General features: G+C 34.5%; 1 protein-coding gene across 2 annotated transcripts in view; it reads right to left on the bottom strand.

Annotated features, from left to right (window-relative positions):
• Window positions 1–21,482, bottom strand: part of SDHAF3 (succinate dehydrogenase complex assembly factor 3) — a 60,055-nt gene that overhangs the window by 23,860 nt on the left and 14,713 nt on the right. The window contains exon 2 of one of the 2 annotated variants that reach the window (XM_087423237.1): window positions 4,541–4,613. The exons of the other annotated variant lie outside the window; for it this stretch is intronic. Within the exon in view, the coding sequence (XP_087279363.1) occupies window positions 4,541–4,613 (73 nt within the window). The remainder of the gene's footprint in view (window positions 1–4,540; window positions 4,614–21,482) is intronic. 2 annotated transcript variants of the gene reach the window in all.

The raw sequence follows: 21,482 nt of genomic DNA, 5'->3' as shown, positions 1-21,482 counted from the left end.
GAAATTTTTGCACTTTCCTTTTCTGTACTTAACTAAATGCTTACAATTTTATTTTGCTTTGTTACAGGTAATATGCATATACTAAAAAGGCATTTTATGTGTGTGTGAGATCAGCTGAGCATCTGATCAGGTGACTTCAGACTTAACAATTAAAAGTGATTGCCTCTGGGAAGCAAAAATGCAGGAATGAGGAGGGATGGGATAGGGCAATGATGTTTTTTATTATAAATGTTTTGGTACTACTTGACTTTTGAAACTGTAATCTCAAAACTTTGAAAAAAATAAAAAGAATGTTTGGTGATTATGTCTTTCTGGTAGGTAGTATAGGTGTTCCTGAACTAGATCCAATTTTTCCATAACGCTATTCCCTAACTGCTTCTTAGATTTCCAATCTGCCTTCATTTCCTAAAGTGAAGTCTTTCTTCTGATTTTCCTGTCAGCCTTATCTTTGTCTTAAGTCTCTAAGACAGAAAAGAGTCAGCATCAGCATCACCTGGGAGCTTGTTAAATATGCAAATTCTCAGGTCTCATCCCAGATCTACAGAATCAGAAACTTCAAGTGGGATCCAGCAATCTGTGTTATAAGCAGCCCTCCAGATGATTCTTATGTACCCCCTAAGTTTGAGAACCACTACTACAATGGTTCAACATTCTCTTTTCCTGACTCCGTCACAACGGCACCATCCTGTCAATTTCCATACAAATCCGTATATAAGTATACAGCCCCTGCAGAAGATCAGTTCTGTTTAATGTAATTACCTGGGGAGAAGGGGCCAATTATCATAAACACTGCTCTTTCTTCTGCCCTCTAATGTGCAGGAACTGGTAGGTGTTCAATAAAAAATTTGAAATGTTTTAAGTGTTTAATGATAAGTAATAGTATGGAAAGGATGCCTTGGAGAACTTTTCACCAAATAAAAGTATTTTTCTTAACTGTAAGTTAGAACAAAGACAACTACTACAACACTAAAAAACTGGGGGTACTTACAATATTACACACTTTTGACCGCTTTGACTTATTCTCTCTTAATTCTTAAAATCAAATAAAACCACAGAATGTGTTCTGTAGCACGTGTCCATAAATACTAATAAACCAAAACAAAGCTTCAAAGGATTATTTTTAAATTAAATTTTAAACAACTTTATAATAGCCCAGGAAGACAGCTTAAGATTTAATAAAGGATTCACATAAAAATACTAGTATTTTTTATTGTCACATCGTAATGTGTGTTAAATACTCTACACCAGTAAATATTTGGAAAAATCAATTCCCACTCTAAAGACAAAAAGCTAACATGGACCCTGGAGAAATATAGTTAAATGGAGCTAAAGAAATATAGTTAAATGGAGCTTAACTTAGTACCAAAGTAAATTTCAATAGCAGTAACACAATTTGTAGGTAGTTTTAGTTTCCAAAAAATTATCAGTAAAAATAAAGATCAGAGTCTTACTTAGCAACACTTTTTGTAATTTCATTCTACTTTGGTATATCTTAAATTTCAAAAACTTTTAAACAAACACAAAAATATTAACATATTCAGATGGTATAAAGGGGCTTGGAGTAGAGTTACTCTCAATAAAATCTTTACTCATTGTTAAAAATGGAAATTTAATGTAATCAATATGATCTTAGGATGAAAATAATAGATTTATAATTCATTATTAACTTAAGAAAAATATTCTACAATATACGGTTTTTTATATATAATATGTAGCATAGTAAAGTTTCTGGGAAATTCATGGACATAAACATGTTAGCCTAGATTCACTAGAAACAAAGAAGTGCATATTATGTTACATATAGTAAATAATTTCACCATTTTAAGTAAAAATTCTAGACTTTAATAAAAATAAAGAAAAACTGGACACATTTCTATGATGGCCAATCCCTAAAAAGACTCAAAATGAAAACTAAGAAAATATAATTTCTGATCATTGATAATGCATCTGCCTACATAGTAGGTCTCAAGCCTAACTGTAAGCTCTGGCTTATTTCTCATAAATGTTATACCATACTGTAGTAAAATCAGCTTAAGAAAAAGAATTCTCTTTTACAAAACAAATTTGCTATTTCATATACAGTCTTATCCATTCTTTTTAAATAAAATAACTTCTCAAGCAGAATTAGGAACCTATCTTTAAAAGGCTCTTAAATATAATTTAACTATAAAATCTCAATAAAGTGTAAAAATTATTAATTTCCATAATAAATGATTCTCAATTATCATAATAATGAAGAGACATACAGGTCACACATGGTTAATTTTGATGTACACTCCACTGAGCTGAACCAGCCCCTAGGATCTTTTTCCAAAGGCAGTCTGACCTGCTAGACTACAGTTTTAAACATGTTAGATCAGAACCACTGCAGCTACTAAAAATCTTAGTCACTACAGGTTCCAAGAAGAGTGAGACAGTAACTGAGTAGGCTGGACCTGTGTCCCATGCTGCCTACTGAGTAAAGGGGAACTCTACCAGCATGCTTTGTCACCTTTCTCATTTCCCCATTTTGTAAGGTCACCTTAAGATATTAAGAAAATGCAGCGAAGTAGAGATGCTGCACTCCATGGGGTTCATGCTCCTGTATCCCTTAACAAGTTTCCCCATTTCACTGAGTTAGGCCCTGGCCTTATAATGAGACCAGCTTCCAAGGCATGTACATAATTTCCAGTGTGTATAGATAATATAAGTTTTTATACTAATCCTCATACAATAATAGAACAAGAATATTTTAAAGAATACATACTCATAAAATTGACTATTCAACTCTAAATAGAATTTCCTTAAAATTTCTATACTTCATTAGTAGATATACAAATTGTTAACATTATCCAAACTAATATGCTAGAAGAAATGCTTTTGGTGTTTCTACTTTCAATAACACAGTCTATAGTATACTGTCCTCCTTTTCCAATTAAAAAAAAGATGTTTTACTTTGGTAAAATACACTTAGGGAGCAATTAAAACTTTCATGATCATATCCTTTCTTTTCCAGTCTAATTATGGATTGATTGTTAAAAAACAACTTATAAGTCACTAGAGAGAAATTATTTTGAAATTCCCAAGAGGTTATGATTCAGTCTATATTATATTTATGAACCACACTTTTGAAATTTAATGGGATTTTTTGGCAGTTCCAAATAATTAAAGCCTCTGGTATTCAACCGTGGAAATTGGCAAAGTATATTGGAATTTTTGATAAATTTCATCTCATAGCCTTTTCATAAATGCCTGCAGGCCTGTAATAAACAGTGTTAAATATGAGAAAAGTAAAGACTGGAAGAGAAAGGAGAATGAGAAGAAATGAAGAATAGGATAAGATCGATTTGATTACTTGAAGGCAGGCAAAACTGTCGAAAGTTAAGTGTTTGTTACATTGGTTGTTCAAGTTGATTCAGCAGAGATTAAAAAGCTCTGGTATTAATAGTAATTAGAAGTAAACTACTTGAGTTTGGAGAGAGGGAAGGAATTGTCAAAGTGAAAGAAAGGTACCAGAAAATAAAGAAGATATTGAGTATTCAGGTCTTTCTTATTTCTTTTTGTACAAATCAGTGATTCTCCGATAAAAACTAAGCACAGAAACACTGCTGTTGTAATCACTCCTTCTTCCAGTCCCAACCAATAGCAGCTAACTGTGGGAGTCCCACAAACTATACAGTAATTATTTTTTTTAAGAGATGACAGGGGCCAGTGCAGTGGTGCAAGCGGTTAAGTGCGCGTGCTCCACTGCAGCGGCCCAGGGTTTGCCGGTTCAGATCCCCGGCACGCACCAACTCACCGCTTGTCAGGCCATGCTGTGGCGGCGTCCCATATAAAGTGGAAGAAGATGGGCATGGATGTTAGCCCAGGGCCAGTCTTCCTCAGCAAAAAGAGGAGGATTGGCAGATGTTAGCTCAGGGCTGATCTTCCTCACCAGAAAAAAAAAAAAGAGAGATGACAAAGAAACTGGCACAAGTAGAAATTAACGTGTTTATACCAAATTCCAAAAATAATTTTCCCATTTGAAAAAGTTCTACTGCACGAATTTCAGATGTTTCCTTTTACACAACAACTGTAGACTGTTCTCCCAACCTAAGACCTCAGAGGCCCTTTGCTATTTTTTCTACAGATTTACTTCTAAGTTCCAGAGGTTCAACATTACCAAATCCAAAGCCTAACCTCACACCCTGACACTTCTGCCTTTCACTACAGTCCCATATTTATAACTGCCTACCGTGCATCCCCATTTGGGGACTTTCCCATCAGTAGCCAAAGGATAATATGTCCGTGTCATTATTATCTCGTTTCCCAATGTTCTCAGGACAGAACCATTCTCAAACATTAAAAATTGTAGAACCAGATGTCAGCAAAAATGGCAGAGTAGGGAACTCCAATGGTCCATCCCTCCACAAAAGCAACAAATACACTGGTAAACACTGTCAAAACCAACTTTTTCAGTACTCTGGCAACGAATGGAAAGCTTGCAGCAACCAGGTAAACATTTAGTCAAGACAAAATAGCTGAATCTCAGTCAGAGAGCTTGGTGGTTATCTGAACTCACTCTGGTCCTGTCCCATGCTCTCCAGATGGGCAGTGATCTTGAAGACAACAGCTCCCATTCCCAGTACAAGTACCTAGTATCAGAGAGAATAGAACAGACCTTACTCTCAAAGAGTTGGGATTGTTTGTCGTGACCTTTTGCTTCTCCCTGGAGAAGCAGCTCAAAGCGCTTGCCTTTATCTCCTTGGATGGAACTCTCCCAGTGCTGGAGGACCATCCGGGGACATTTGTCAAAAACATGTAAGGCAAATGTACTAGTTACCGATGCCTGGGGCAAGGGATAACAGTTGAGGCAAACAACAGACTAACTTGAAAAAAAAGGCTGATGACTGAGATGCTTTGGGGAGCAAGGGTTTTGAAAAGCACCCACATACTTCTGGGAATTTAAAAGGTCACACACATGGCCATATGTCTAAAATGTTGAAGGAGTTTAGATTCCAGTGTCACTGCTTAGAGGAGATCCCTCATGGAGAGCTGCCTGAACAGGAACATCTACACACACTTTTCAAGAGCAAGACATAAATTTTTATATTAAGCCACGGAGACTTTGGGATTGTTACAGAAGTTGGCGTTAATTATGTGAATAATACAGACCTAGAATCTAAGGACCTAGAAGATAGGCATGTTATTTTGCTGTAAAATAAAGAACTTGTTTAAAGAAAAATAAATAACTTCTTTATATTATGTTCTGTTCAATTAGGCTCTCAGCAAATATATTTTGTTTATATTGTTGAGTCACTAACAAAAATATTAAAAAAAAGAGAGACACAAAAATAGGCTGTTTACATGTGTATATAGATATATTTTCAATAAGTTATTTAGAGCAGTACATGTTGGCCACCCCCCACCAAATCTTAAAATTCATAATGCAAATCATTAAGTAAACGGAATTACATATACTCAAATTTGACTTTGCTAGAATACATCTATCTTATAAGGTAAGTTTCACTTGAGTCAAAGAGTTTTAGCATTAACATCCAGGAGCAGTAACTGTGAAAATAACTATGGACTAGTTTCAAGCTGAAAATGAAGTGTAACGTAGTCAATACAAATCTATTCAAATTGTATTCAAATCCATGCAATTATTCTTCTGAATGATAATAATTCAGATGAGGAATATATGACAAGAGAATAGCTCTGAATAATAAAAAGAGAATCATTTGAAACAATGAGAAAGCAAAGTAACAAATGGAAAAAGATGCAACTGTTAATAGTTTACCTGGAATGACTAAACCCTAACCCTGTATTCACCTTGAATATATATTTTTAAACGAAAATATTAACAGTAGTTTCACAAAATGCTCTAAAACATACACAGAAAAAAAATGAATTCAGGAAACAGCATCTCAAAAAATGTCAAATAGACATAAAATATTAACTTCCTTTTGAGCATATTGCCATATGCCATACTTAAAGGTATCATGAACTTCTTCTTATAGTAGCATCAAAATGCCAGTCACCAAATTTTGCAATTTACCAATTTATTTAGAGATTTAGCATTTAGTATTATTTAATGTACATTCAATTTTCTGATTATTATATAGTCCTAAAGGCTGAAATAAGTAAATGTTTAACATAGAAATATTACATGATATACACATAATATATATATAATATTGTATAAAGTAAAACAGAACATATTATAGCCTAAATGCATAAGGTACACATTTTCCTTAACAAGATTATAACCACTCAACTACCTCAACAAAAAAATGCATCAACTATTACATTTGTGAAGTGTAATAACATATGGTAGCATAGATTGTCTCGGTATTGTTTTATACAGAATCTACTGACTTGAATCTCTTAACAATAAGAATCTGTCAAAAATGCCTGGATATACATGCCTCACTTTATAACGAACAATTTTGAAAAAACTGCATGAATCAAATTTTTATAAGTCGAATTATATTAAATGAACTACAGAATGGAAGAGTTTATTCCTAAAACCTCTGTTAATGTTTAAAAACCCCTTTGGAAATAAAATATAATCAGTCCTAATTAATCGAAGTTTAGGTTCACATCCTGTATATTGGGTTTCCTTAAAATGATCCTAGTCTATACTATTTTCTAATTATTTTTTTCTAGCATTACAGCACATGTATCTTCCAATTTCAAAGAATTACTCATAAATACAGGGAAACTAGGAAGGTTCTTTAGAACATGAAAAGAACAGAGATTTAAAAAAAAAAAAAAAGGCAAAAGAATGAAAGCATTCAAATTCTATATTCCTAGAGAATATCAATGTCAGCCTCCTGTAAGTACTCTCCTGTTAACCCACCCCCCAAAACAAAATTTTTAAAACAGGTAATCGAGCAACGGCTGGGATTTCTAGGATTCTCAGGTTCTAACTGGAATGCAGGAACCAGTATACACCCAGTCCATGTTACCAGGAAATAGAAGGGAACTGTTGTAACAAGGCTACCATGCACAAAGGAATAATAACTTGAGGAAGTCTGGAGAATATAGAAAAGAATCAGTTTAGGGAGGCAGTAAAATGAGCTTTGAAATTCTTTCAGTTCTCTAGACCATCAGTCTCTAGAGCCAGATGTGAGTACCTCAGGGATACAGGGATTACAGCAAGGCAATCCACTGGGATAAGGGAAGAAAATATCCGATTTTCTATTTCAGTTTTTTATTTTGAAAAAAAGGGAAATTTCATTTTATTGATATTTAAATCACAGGTTGTCACTGGCATCCTCATAACTGTGTAATATAGTCCAAGTCAAGTAGAATTCAGGCAATAAATAATATGAGGTTAATTCTCCAGTTTCCTCATGCCACCAAACTGACAGAGATCTCTCCCTATATCCCCTGCAGCTACTTCTGGTGTACGGTATTTGGATGTGCTACAGTTTGATAGGCCAGTTAAATGGATTTACAATTTATATTATCTAGTTTAAATAAACTAACTCTTATGAAATGGACAGGTGGCTTTAAAGGATGCCTATAAAGAAATCTTCTGGTTGAAGACAATATTAATAAGGCAAGCACAAGCAAAGAAGATAATATAGAACGGACACTTTTCCAACTACTAATCCAAGTTCATCAGCCACATAAATGAGGTAAAAACAATGGCAATAATGTACCCTTGATATGATGTGAGAGAATGGCATTTACTTCTGTGGTCTTTCTCCCTAAAACCCACAACCATAGTTTATTCATGAGGAAAACATCAGACATTCTACAAAATACCTGACTTGTACTCCTCAAAACATCAAAAACAGGAAAAGTCTGAGAAACTGTCACAGTCTAGAGGAGGCTAAGAAGACAGGACAACTAAACGTAATGTTGTCTCCTGGATGGGATCCTTTTCCTGAACAGAAAAAGGTCATTAGGTAAAAACTAAGCAAATATGAAGAAAGAATGAACTTTAGTTAGTAATAGTGTATCAATAATATTGCTTCATTAGTTGTGACAAATGTACCATACTTAAAAAAAAATGGCAATATAATCAGGTCTAAAAAAACTCAGCCCAAATTCTTCAAAAGCATCCAGACTACCTGAAATATAAATTTACACCCACTGTTGTTAACGATGAATGCTCCATCCTAAGTGTATACTATACTTCAGATATTAGCTAATGATAAGACATATTCAGAATTTATAAAATAATAAATATATATACACATGAGTAGGACATGCTCCAAAAGCTTGGAGACTGCAATTCTAGAAAATGATTAAGTAAGTTAACTAGACGTGATACTACTGTTCATACATCACCAATTATTAATTGAGTACACACTAAATGTCAAGTGCTAGAGATACAAGAATAATCACACAATTTCTGATTCTGACTCAAAGCAGAGTATAATTTAGTGATGAAGCAGACAAGTAAAAAGGTAATTAGCACACAATGTAATAATGAAGAGGAGTGAGTGCATAATTGCCATAAATAGAAATGAACACAGAGTTCAATCGGAGGACTTTGGCTGAGAAATGAGATATGGGGCAGAGACATACAACAAGGTGCCATCTAAGCTGAGTCTAAAAGGATAAGAAGTTGGTCAAACTAAATAGGAGGGTATTCCAGAAACAGGGACCAGTATGTACAGTAGTCTAGAGCTACACTGTCCAACAGTATAGCTACAAACCAACGTGACTACTGAGTACTTGAAATATGATTACTGAGAACCTGAATTCTTAATTTTATTTAAATTTAAATTTAAAAATTGAAGCAGTTCAGCATGGTAAAGATGTCAATTCTCCCCAAGTTGATCTCCCCAAGTTTAACAAAATTCCTATCAAAATCCCAGAAATGTTTTTTGCAGACATAGACAAGCTTACCCTAAAATGTATATGGAAAAAGAAAGGCCCTAGAATAGCCAAAGCAATTCTGAAAAAGAAGAATAAAGTGGGAGGAATCACTCTTCCTGATGTTAGCGCTTACTATGTAGCTACGGCAAACAAGACAGTATGGTGGAGCCACAGACACACAGACCAATGGACCAGAAGAGGACTCAGAAACAGACCCACACAAACAAGCCTAACTGATTTTTTAGTAAGGTGCAAGAGCAAGTCAATGGAAGAGAAACAGCCTTTTCAACAAACGGTGCTGAAGGAACCGAACATCCACAGGCCAAAAAAATGAACCTCGAGCTAAACCTCACACCATACGCAAAAGTTAATTCAAAATGGATCATTGGCTTAAAAGTTAAATACAACACTATAAAACTTTCAGAAAAAAACACAGGAGCAAATCTTCAGGACCTAGGAGTAGGTGAAGAGTTCTTAGACTCGACACCAAAAACACGATCCATAAAAAATAACAAATTGGACTTTATCAAAATTTAAAACTTTTGCTCTGAAAAAGACCCTGTTAAGAGGATGAAAAACAAACTACAGAGGAGAAACACATGCAAACCACATATCTGACAAAAGACTAGTATCTAGAATATATAAAGAATTCTCAAAACTCAAGAGAAAAAAAATACAATTAGAAAATGGGCAAAAGGCATAAACAGACATTTCACCAAAGACAACATACAGGTGGCAAATAAGCACATGAAAAGATGTTCACTATCATTAGTCATTAGGAAAATGCAAAATTAAAATACGAGATATGTACACACCTATTAAAATGGCTAAAATAAAAAAGTGACAATAAATGCTTGTGAGGATGTAGAGAAACTGGTCAATCACACATTATAGGTAGGTGCATAAAATGGTACAGTCACTCTGGAATATAGTTTGGCAATCCTTTCAGTGGACTTACCATACGCCCCAGCAATTGTACTCTTGGGGATTTGTCCCAGAAAAATTAAGACATTTTCATATAGGAGCTTATATACAAATATTCATAACAGTTTTATTCATAATAGCTAAAAACTGCAAACTACCTAAATGTCCTTCAATAGACGATGGTTTAACAACAGTTAAACCAACTGTAGTACATCTTTACCGTGAACTACTACTCAGCAATAAAAAAGAACAAATTGTTAATACACAAAGCAATTTGGAGGAACCTCAAGGGAATTATGCTAAGTGAAAAAGCAAATCTCAAAAGTTACATACTGTATGATTCCATTTTATAACACTCCTGAATAACAAAATTATAGAGATGAAGAACAGATTAGTGGCTGCCAGGGGTTAGGGACGGAGGAGGGATGGGGTGACTGTGGCTACAAAGGGGTGGGACAAGAGAGACGTGTGGTGATGGTACAGATCTGCATCTTCATTGTGGTGGCGCTTACACAAGCTACCCATATAAAATTGCATAGATATCTACACACACACAAGTGCATTTATAACTAGTGAAATATGAATAAGCTCCCCGGATTGCAAACAATTACTTGGTTTTGATATTATACTATAGTTATACAAGACGTTAACATTGGTCAAAGATGGGTTAAGACCCCCCTGTACATTTCTTTGCAATTTCCTAATGAATCTGTAATGAATTCAAAGTAAAGTTTAAAAAAAAAAAAAAAAACTCAACCAGCATAAAATATTTTCCCAGTAAAACAAATTTTATTGTTTTGATAGGCAACGTTTCACTTCAATAGTTGCACTGTGTAAGATATTGTTGTATTATACTAGGGGAAGGAGAATGCAAGCATTACTTCTAGTGTTCTACACAAGCATATTACCAATCTAGTTAGTGTCAATGGATTGATTCAGCTCAAGTGAAGTTTTTCTAGGCACCAATGTAATGCGTATGAGAATATGTTATGCAAGACAGCATAACGTACACTGATACCTATTAATTGATAATTAAATCAAAACACTTATTTTTAAAATTACAATTAAATTTGTTAAGCTTAAAAATATAGTATGGACAACTTTTTAAATTTAAAAGAAAGGCATATTATCGATGCAGAATTGAATAGATGCAAAAGCTAGTACTATGACCAAAACATTAAAAAAAAAGGATTGGAAGAAGGTACTACAAATTTCATGATGAATAGCAGTTCCAATTTACTAGAGCAAAGCAAAATAAGAAGGCTGTTTGTGCTGATTATTAATTTTGTGCTGATTACTAACTTCGTGCTGATTATTAATTTATAGTTGCTCAGCTCCAAATTCACCCAAAGCCTGCTCTGTAAAATGGACCTGGGCCCTTTAAATATTTTTCTTTTGCCACCTGGCACAATGTTAAGCTTTGTCAGTAGAGGGCACAGGAGAGAGACCACAGGAGGAAAGGGTTTGGCCTCCTCACTCTGGTGTGCTCAAGTGTGCACAGCTTTCTCTAGCACTCGCTCCTCTAGCACTCACAGCTCCCGCAGTGGCCCGTGGTCAGCAACAACTAGCAACCAACAGCTTCACTACTCACCCCCTCAGAAGTCTCCAGTGAAACACCTCCCTGTAAACAGCTTTCCTCAGCACCTTTGGGTGCTAATTTCTGGCAAGTTCCACCATCACAGCACCACAGCAACTTCTCTGCCGTCCAGTGAACTATGACTGGGCCCTCTCCAACAAGGTCTGGATCTCAAGTGGAGGAACATGTCTTTGTGAGCTCCATCTCAGCCCTGAGGGTAGTGGTTGCTCCTTTTATCTGTTATTTCTACTCTGGCGAGTTTTCTTCACTTCTTCCTAGCCAATCTCTTGTTATTCCAATTTCCTGTTACAGTTACTCTAGGGGAGGAAGAATATTCCTCTACATTCTAGGTTCTTCTGGCTGGTCTAAGAATTAAATTGACATGAGACGGAATAACAGGAGAAAAATCAAACAAATTTAATAACATGTATACACAGAAGACACCCAGAAAAACTGAGTAACTGCCCAAAATGGCCAAAGCCACCACCTTGAATACCATCTTCAGCTAAAGACAAAGAAGGATGTTGGGGGTGGTGGTTTGGACTTCAAAGGGGAGGAAGGCAATTTACGTGGAGATGGAAAAGCAAATGTTTGGTAAACAAGTGTCTGCCATACCTTGCAGAGACAATGGAATATGGAGGGGACTTTGATCAAATGGGCCTTGCTGTCTATCATGTTCCTCCCTGTCTACCACACCTAGTTCATATTATACTATAGTTATCTATGGTGATAGCTCCTTCCTGGAAGAGGCCTTCTATCTTAAATTCGTTTAGGCATTTGGGGGAAGGTCAAAGTTTCTTTCTTAGTCTCTTGTTCTTAAAAATAATCAAGCCAAAGAGACACACTTTGGGGTGGCAAACTCTGATCCCTCACATTACTAATTCTTTATATTAAACTTTCGTACTCAAATTACTGTGTGGTTTCCCTCCTGATTGGTCCCAGTCACATAAAAAGTATTTCAAAGATAATAAAGTAGACAATATTAAGAGACATTTTTAGCAAACAGTGACTTTGATAACAAGTTTCCTCTCAAAAGTAAAAAAAAAAAAAAAAACCTGATAAAATTGGTTACCAAAAATCAGAATTACATGTTCAATAAAAAAATTTTATAAGAAATGATGAAATCCAGCCATTTGTGACAACATGGATGGACATTGAGGGCATTATGCAAAGTGAAATAAGTCAGAGGGAGAAGGTCAAATACTGTATGATCTCACTCATTAAGTAGTAGATAACAACAACAAACAAACAAACACATAGAGACAGAGATTGGATTGGTGGTTACCAGAGGGGAAGAGGGGAGGGGGGAGGGGGGAGGGGGGAGGGAGGAGGGCGAAAGGGATAATTAGGCACATGTGTGTGATGATCGATTGTAATTAGGATTTGGGTGCTGAACATGAGAACATGATGTAATCTATGCAGAAATAGAAGTATAATGATGCACACCTGAAATTTATACAATGTTATAAACCAATGTTACTGCAATAAACAAACAAAAAAATTTTAAACAACTTTTTTTTTTTGAGGAAGATTGGCCCTGAGCTAACATCTGTTGCCAATCTTCCTCCTTTTTTCCTTTTTTCTCCCCAAAGCTCCAGTAGATACTTGTATGTCATAGTTGTACATCTTTCTAGTTACTCTACATGGGATGCCACCTCAGCATAGCTCCATGAGCAGTGCATATGTCCGCACCCAGCATCCGAACCAGGGAACCCCAGGCCGCCAAAGTAGAGTGCATGAACCCAACCGCTAGGCCACCAGGCCAGCCCCTTTAAACAACCTTTAACAGGATCTGAGCTTGTAAGTTTGGCCAGCTATGAAACAGCTTAGATTCTTGCACAAAAAAAGAAAACCATTTTCAGATGGAGAGATGGTAAACGATATTATTATTTCAGTTACGGAAATTTTGTTAGAAAAGTATCAGGGAAAAAATAAAAAAGATATTTTACAAAAAGTGAAAGATTTTAAATGAAGTCACCCAACAGTTGCCTATAAAATACAACACCTTTCTAACAATATCATATTTTTCAACATATCACTCTGAACTTCCATTTTCAAGCCTTAATTTTCTTTAAATGATGTATACTCCTGACACTCAACAAATACAAATGCCTTGTATCATACCTGTAGTGTTCTCAGCTCTTCTACAGCCTAGTTTCTTGAGGCCCCAAATCACACATTAAACAAAGCCATGAACCTAATGAGTACATAATACATACTTGTTAAAGAATACATCATCAATTTTATTTAAATCTGTTTTTGTGTATGTGTGTTTTTTAATATATGGCAGCTAAAACCATAACGGTACACTGGTATAAAGGGGCAGACAGGATGACAAGATGACAGGAAACTCCCTTCCACTAATCTCCCTATAAATACATACATACATACTCACCTCTTTGAAAACGAGCATTGACACAAATCATCATTATTAGAGACTGACCATCTGAAAAGACACTATGTAGAAAAGGAAAAAACGAGCTATGAGGCATTGAAACAATATTGACATGTTAAAGTATCTTTCTTTAAATACAAGTGGAACACTTCAAGAATTATGCAAATTTAAAGTATACTGAACTGCAGAAAGCTGTTGGAGGAATATAACAAGATAGAAGCTAGTAAGATTATCACAAGAAACTAAATTAAAGAGTATTATAATTTAGTACCCCTAAGGTGGTAGAAAACCTAAAACATATAAGTCTGTGTACCCTAAGCAAACAGTAGGCTGAAGATATGTCTTCCCACCGTGCCTGTACTTTCTTCCCCTTGCACTTCTAAAGTGATTTTAAAGTTTCAACTGACCAGTTACCAAAAAAAAAAAACCTATTTAGATGCGAACAAAGTTAACTGGCCATCCTCAAAACAAGACAGCTATATGAATTCTTAACCAAAAACTTCTATTGTTCAAGGTGTAAAGTTAACCTTATTTGCATGATCCAATCTATTACTGTGATTATTATGGAAGAATGCCAGCCTCAGAAACACAAAACGCCTTCAAGAAAAGCAAAGGGTAATGAAAAAATTATTCATGACACTTGTTAAACCAGTAAGGCAGACTTTATCCAGGACTACTGCAATGAGGCTTTACAGTAGAAGAGAAAGATTAGGCTTAATTCTGAGTACAAGAAAAAGTGGAAATTTATAGCCAAGGAGTTGGGGGGAGGGTGTCAATGGATAGAACTACTAAGAGGGTAGGGTAATTCTTTGCTAAACTGACCTAATAGGATTCTTGCTAAAGGCGGGCCAGGGTGATGGGATATCGAGGGTGGAGGATTCTGGCTAAACCAACTTGACAGGATTCTTGCTAAAACTGGACTCTTGGAAGACATGCCCAAGGATGGGACCTAGTCTGGCTCAAGGGAGCTTCACGAAAGTTTGGTCAAGGAGAGAATCTTTGTCAAAGGCCAAATTGAACTTCCTTGGACACGCTTTTAAAAACTGAAGGGAAGAGGGGCAGAGGGAGATGATTTTCTGGAGTTCTTTTAGATGTAAGGCTGGCCTAGCCCACTGCCACCAAGAAAAATTACAGACTATACAGATATAATCTCCCATGAGTCTGTACCCTGGCACAGACCTGAACTTTGAGATTAGCTACGGATATAAATTGAGCATCCTAGGGTACAAGGTCCTTCAGGAAGACAGTTGTGCCCTTAAGCTCAGTGGAACATTTTTGCTGGTATTTCTTAGGAGTGCTCTATTGGCAGCCCTAACTTTTCACTTTATAAGGCCAATAATTCTCTTAGGTTTAGATTTATTCCTATAAGATCCAAATGTCTTGCCAGGTCTAATTTGTTCATGTAATACTTTCTATCAAATGGGCCTGAAGCAGATGTTCTTTTCATTTGAAAGATGGAGAAATAAAGGAACAATAAACTATGAAACATGACAAAGGTGATACAACAAATCAGTGCATAGAGTTAAGAACTAAAAAATCTTGACTATATTCAATATTTTATTCATAAAACTATAGTACACCACTTCCCTACCAAAACTACTGTTTCCCTACCAAAACTATTAAAGTGGGTAAAAGTATAACAACCATATCCCGGTTGGTATAGGATTGTCCTGGTTTATGACTACTGTTTAAACATTTCATCCAGTTTAAAATCTGTCCCGAATTTTTTCACTTTTTACCAAAGTATTAACAGTTGCATTAAGAGAGTTGGGATGGTATTGGCATACCTCTATTTTATACTTCCGGCTTCAGCCATAGCCTACTCTACTAGTGAGAGAGATGCAACAAAGACAAGCTCTCAATTTAATAAGTGGTAAGATCTGGAAGATGACTATTAATAACCCATGTCTCTTTCCCAACCCTTTCCTAATGCAGTGTAACTAACACATTCCTTTCAGGGACAGCATGCAGGCCCTGACTGATAAAGCAAGTGCACTCAGACACAGAGGCTCCAGATATATAACTCCTTCTGGTCTAGAGCAGAACACTCAAATAGGCATTTGACTCTATTTCCCTTACCAGCTACTTAATCTACCAGGCAGTTGTGCTCTGGTCTGTGCTTCAGCCAAAGAGAGAGAGCTGCCATTCAGCAGGCTCAGTAGGAAAAATGGGAAATTATAGGTTAGGTACATGTGAAATATGTAAGGGAAGTAGAGTACAGAGAGTAAACACAGTATACAGAAAGTGTGATCCTACTAGAGTGCTTTTGTCATTTACTATATGGTACAAATCTACAATTATTTATTGTTTGGTAATGCTTTTTTATTTTGCAATAAACTCTTTTGGCACGAGTAAGCTAAAAAAAAGACTCATCTTGAATGAAAAATTAAGCAAAGAATTTTCACTTCTCAAAAAAATTTGAAAATAAAACATGCAACATGGACATTATTGCAGTATCACTAACCACATAAAAGTCAGGAGACACAAATTCACTGATTAAGCATCAGCATCTACTTTAAAAGTTATTTTGAATTATTTTAAGAAGTCTGTACATGGAGACAACTTAACATATACAGCTATAGACAGTATGTTATACATTATACCGACAAACATTTTTTTCAATTAGATCAAATCACTAATCATCTAAATTAATTTTACTCATTTTTACTCCAGATTATCTTATGCACATATAAAAAGCAATAGTTGTTAAACTGTCGCAAAAGAACAACTCTGAGAAAAGGTAAATGATGTTCACTTTACATCAGTGATACTAGATGCTTCAAATAGAAAACCAGTTAAATTAAATTCAATAATAGCTTGATTTCTTAATCCAATTCATGGAATCAACGTAAAGCCATTAGAAAGTCACTACCTTTTTAAGGTGACACATCTGACATTATTGTTAAGTGCTACTGTAAATTCTGTTAAAAACAAAGTTCAGCATTAAAGATAAAATTATTTTTCTAAAGTAATACAAATATAAATTTTGGTGGAGCAGAGTGCCGAGGTAAGAAACAAAGTTATTACAAAATTTAGAAACTCTTAGAGAAGGAATGTATTTGGTATTGTTTGTGGTGTGTACATAATTTATAACCGTGCCCAAACTGTGATATCCTACTAATCAAAACAGAATCTGTTGTCAAAATTGACACTTTTTTAAAAATCTGTAGTTTGCACAGTAAGAGTAATCTACAAAATTTTTGTAACAAGGATGATTGTGAATACAACACTTCAGCATGGCTGAATGAACTTTCTCTCTTTGTGCTGCCTATCACCTACAGATTTTAGAAATACTGAAGCTTTTAAAAAACTAATTTGTAAATCAACTTAAGTGTCCTACAACATTATTAAATTTTTTGTAAACGAAGTCCTTAGTTTTGGTTGCATTTTGTTTACATCGGTAGGAATTCTTAATCAAAATATGAGACAGATAAAGAGGCAAAAAGGTTAAGCTTTTAACTCTTAACAAATGGCATTTTTTGAAAACAAAGCTTGTAAACAGAAAGACTGAAATTTACTGCTATTAAAAAAAGAAACAAACAATAAATTAAATTTTAAGAACAGAGATGGTATCTAAGATTTAATTTTGAAATTCCATCATTGCATATCTATCTCAACAATCTTTTGTTGAGAACAACTGGGAACAATCTTTAGAAGGAGCTCCTATTTATAACTGGATGTATTTATATTCATACCAAAATGGATGAAAATTGAAAAGGAGCATCTGAATTTGGCAAAACATTCAAAAATCATAAATACAATTTATCTGACGAATTTTGTCTTATAAAAATATTTGTCAAAAGTTACTCTAAATGGAAACAAAAAGATAGTACTTTTTAAAATATTTGGGCTTAAAGATTTATACATTTCAATACAAAAAATATTGATTTGAGAATATCCTCCACTAAGCAGATTTTGCCCTAAGCTCCTTTGATATCTCAACACCTATAGAAAGATGGTTTTCTCAATTAAAGAAGTCAACAATTCAAATCTATTAATCATAAAATGTAACTCTGAAAAAGCTTGAAGGAAATTTAAGAAAAATTCTTAAATAATTATATCTTATTGCAAAAACTATATTCTTCAGAAAAAAAGAGACACAGTATTACAATCAGCAACAGCTAAAAAGAAAGTATATTAATATATCCCGAGAAATTATCCGTTTATGTTCTTTTTGTTATGTTCACATAATCACCATAAAGGTTTTTTTTGCCTTAAAATAAACAGATACATGTAATTTTTATATTTTGAAAACTTATTTTTCAGAACAATTTTCATAAAGAACTATATTATAGTTCTAGCAATAAACAAATTTAGAAGTCAATAACTATACATTTAGATATATATGTCTATGCATGTTGTATAACTTAACTTTAGTGCTTCTTTACTCCCCAGTGTCCCAGTTTTGACAACAAATTATACAATCAAACTAATAACAGATAAGATAAAATATCTGCATGTTGAAAAAGGCCAGAATGTTACTAGCTAAAAGTAAAAAATGTCATATGATTCTCCCTCCCCTTTTTTAACTAGATAATCTACTATCTAGTGTTCAAAAAAAAAAGAAAAAGAAAAATACTTTGGCCTATTTAAGTTTTCACAAAATTTCCAAATCTTTATTTTGATCTTCAGGTCATCATTCACATAATTCATACTTTCACAACTAATCTACTATACCTATGTAAAAGTTGCATACTCTTTAAAATTTTATGAAAAGCATATTGTTTTAATAAGAACCACAAATATTAACTGAAACACAATGTACCCAGTACCTATCCGCCTTGCAAGATTGTGAACTCTAGAAAACAAAGATTATATCTGGTCAATTCTTTTTACCACTATGAATTATCAGTGTCCAGGGCAGTATATGAAACATGGTAAGCGTTTAATAAATATTTACAGAATGAATGAATTTCTTAAGTTAAGACAGGGATAATTTCAGAGAAGACCTGAGAGTGATAGAGACAGGAGGCAAGAAACAAACAGTAAAGAGAGCTTGAGAGAGCCATTCAAAACTTCAGGCAAGTTAACACAAAAGAAAGTATGTTGAATCAATTCCTTAATTTCTAAAATAAAGTAGAATAAAAGCCCACATATTGGGTTTCATACATTTATCTATAAATAGTAAACTCTGCACTCAACTTCCCCTAAACTAAGAAAAAATGCATTTACCAAGAGAAAACACTAATCAAGAGGACCCAGAAAACCTTCAAAAATGAATTAAAATTCTATATAAGAAATAGAAAAAAAATTTATTCCATTTTAAAATTAGTGAAACATTTAAAATATTTAAAGTGACAACAAAGTATCATATCAGACAATACAAACATGAAAATTACTAGTTGAAATAAGAAAGACGAATACTATTTCAGATATAATCGAATTATAAAGTTTTCTGAATTTCACTCAGTCTTTCCAGATATAAGGATCTTCTGCCATCATGTGGAAATTTTTGAAATTACACTTACACAAAAAATTCCTCTGACTATTCATTTCCCAACATTAGAAAGGATGAATCCAGTTGTAAACAAGGTAAATATTCTTAGAAGAATTAGAAAATGATCATGCACAGTTGCTCCTAGCTTCTCTCTTCTTCCTGAAAGAAGATGGTGTTCATTGCAGCTTAAGGAAACTGCATGGCACTCACCTTTTTTGTTTCCAAGACTCCTAGCAGTTACAGCTATCCTAGGTCTCTTCCAGTGCATGATCTTAAATTCCTTAACTACTCTTTCCTTATCTCTCTCCCACTTTAGGCACTTAAAATACTATATTAAATGGAAAAAGAAACAGGAATAGTAAGCTACTTTAAACTGTCCTGAATAATTAGTAACCACAGATGCCTGATATAAGTTTTATAAAGAACAAAAGCTTAATTAATGGCTGCATAGCACAAAAAATAAAAACTGAACCAGCTATTCATACATTCATATGCCTAGTGACTTGACAGTGTATCTAGATAAAAACATGAATTAAAGTGCTTGGGGTAAGCCTAGTACCTATGAAATATAACACTGAATTCTCATATATTTATGAAATACAATTTAAGAATTCCCAGTATCAGGGTAAAAACCTTTGCTTAAACTATTAATCTTTATAAAGACTACAATTCACATATTTAATTGGTTAACTTTTTATCCAGCTGTGCACATTAGCATGTTTGGCCTTCATCCAAAAAATATTCACACATTTTTCTCTGGGGAAACAAAAAAGATTTACTGAGCATCCATTATAAGCAAAATACCACCCTAGGAGCTTTAAAGTACACAAAGATAGGTAAAATATAGTTTTTGTCCTCAAGGAACTTACCATCTACTAATATCAAAAAGGATGTACACAAATAACTATAATACAATGTAAAAAGAACTAAATACCAACATAAAAATACAAAAATAATGTTTTAGGAAATTAGAAGACATAGAGTTTGGCTTTTTACTGGAAGAGTTAATCAAGAAAGAGTTGATAGCAAAGGACTGGTGCTGTCTCAAAAGACATTTTAGGATTTGGCATATAGAAAAAAACAGGAAAACATTTAGGCCAAATGAATAGTGAAAGCCAAAACAACATAAGGTCACATTCAGAGAACACTCAGTTGAATATGACTAGAACATAGGATACATGACAGAGAATATTGAGATATAAGATAGGAAAATATATTCGAGCCAGATTTTGCACAGTTTTGCACTCCAAGTTGAAGAGAGGTCAACGGGAAAACAGTGATGGTTTTTGACAAGGACAATAATATGATCAAAGCTGTGTTTTATAAACTGACAGTTAAAAGAGACTAAAGGCAAGATTATTTATGAAATTACTACAAACATCCAGAGGTAATGACAATGAGAAAGGAGACAATAGGTCAGAGTTCTGATATGGTAAAAGGAAACAGAGATAACAGGATTTGGCAAGTAATTGGATATGGAAGAAGAGAGAAGGAAGAATTAAGAATAACGAAATTACAATTTTGCTTTCAGCACACTCAAAGCTCTTTCCTGGAAATCTTGCCTCCTTCCTATCAATCTCCTTCCTACCTCACACCAGAGCTAAAACAGCTAACATTTATTGAGAACTTACTATGTGCAAGGCAACTACTGTGAGTATATTATCTTTTTTAATCCTTAACCTTAGAGGTAAGTACTATTGGTATTCCCATTTTACTGATGAAGAAACCGAGGCTTGGAGTGGTTAATCAAATTACTCAAGGTCACAGAGTAAGCGGCTGGATGTTAACCAATATCAGATAATCATTAAAGGATTGGCTGATAATAGTTTAAAATGGAGTCTCTCATAGGGGTAATTATATTTAAAAAAAAAAAAAAAACAACTCAATGATAAAAAGATCTTCAACACTCAACCGAATGGAGCCATATGAAGGAACGGCAAGTGACAGGGCAGATACACTGGGTAGAGAACTGCCTAATCGTAAATTCAATGGCTAAGGGAAAGAGAAGTTTTCCTCCTTTACTCATATTACTCATCATCTTCCCCACTGCCAAAAGATCAACATTCTCAACTACTATTTTTAAGGTACAATGAGTCTCATTCTACCTTATACAGACTTGTAGCAGACTTATAAACTCTTCAGAGACACTAACCATGTATTAATCTCTGTATCCCCTGAAACATAGTCGGCACTGAATAAATGAGTGAACAAATAAACTCAGTTGGGCTGCTTCTTTCTAGTCCTCCCTGGCATAGAGACCAACATCCTCACACAGCTCAAGGCCTACATTTGGAACAATTTCTCCATGTCCCACCTTGAACTTGTTGCTGAACCCTCTGCTCCTGATTCTTTGC

The sequence above is a fragment of the Ceratotherium simum genome, chromosome 1 (assembly GCF_057802395.1).
Source record: "Ceratotherium simum simum isolate JZ-2026a chromosome 1, ASM5780239v1, whole genome shotgun sequence".
Taxonomy (NCBI): Eukaryota; Metazoa; Chordata; class Mammalia; order Perissodactyla; family Rhinocerotidae; genus Ceratotherium; species Ceratotherium simum.
The sequence above is the reverse complement of the archived record's forward strand: the minus strand, read 5'-3'. Positions and strand labels throughout refer to the sequence as shown.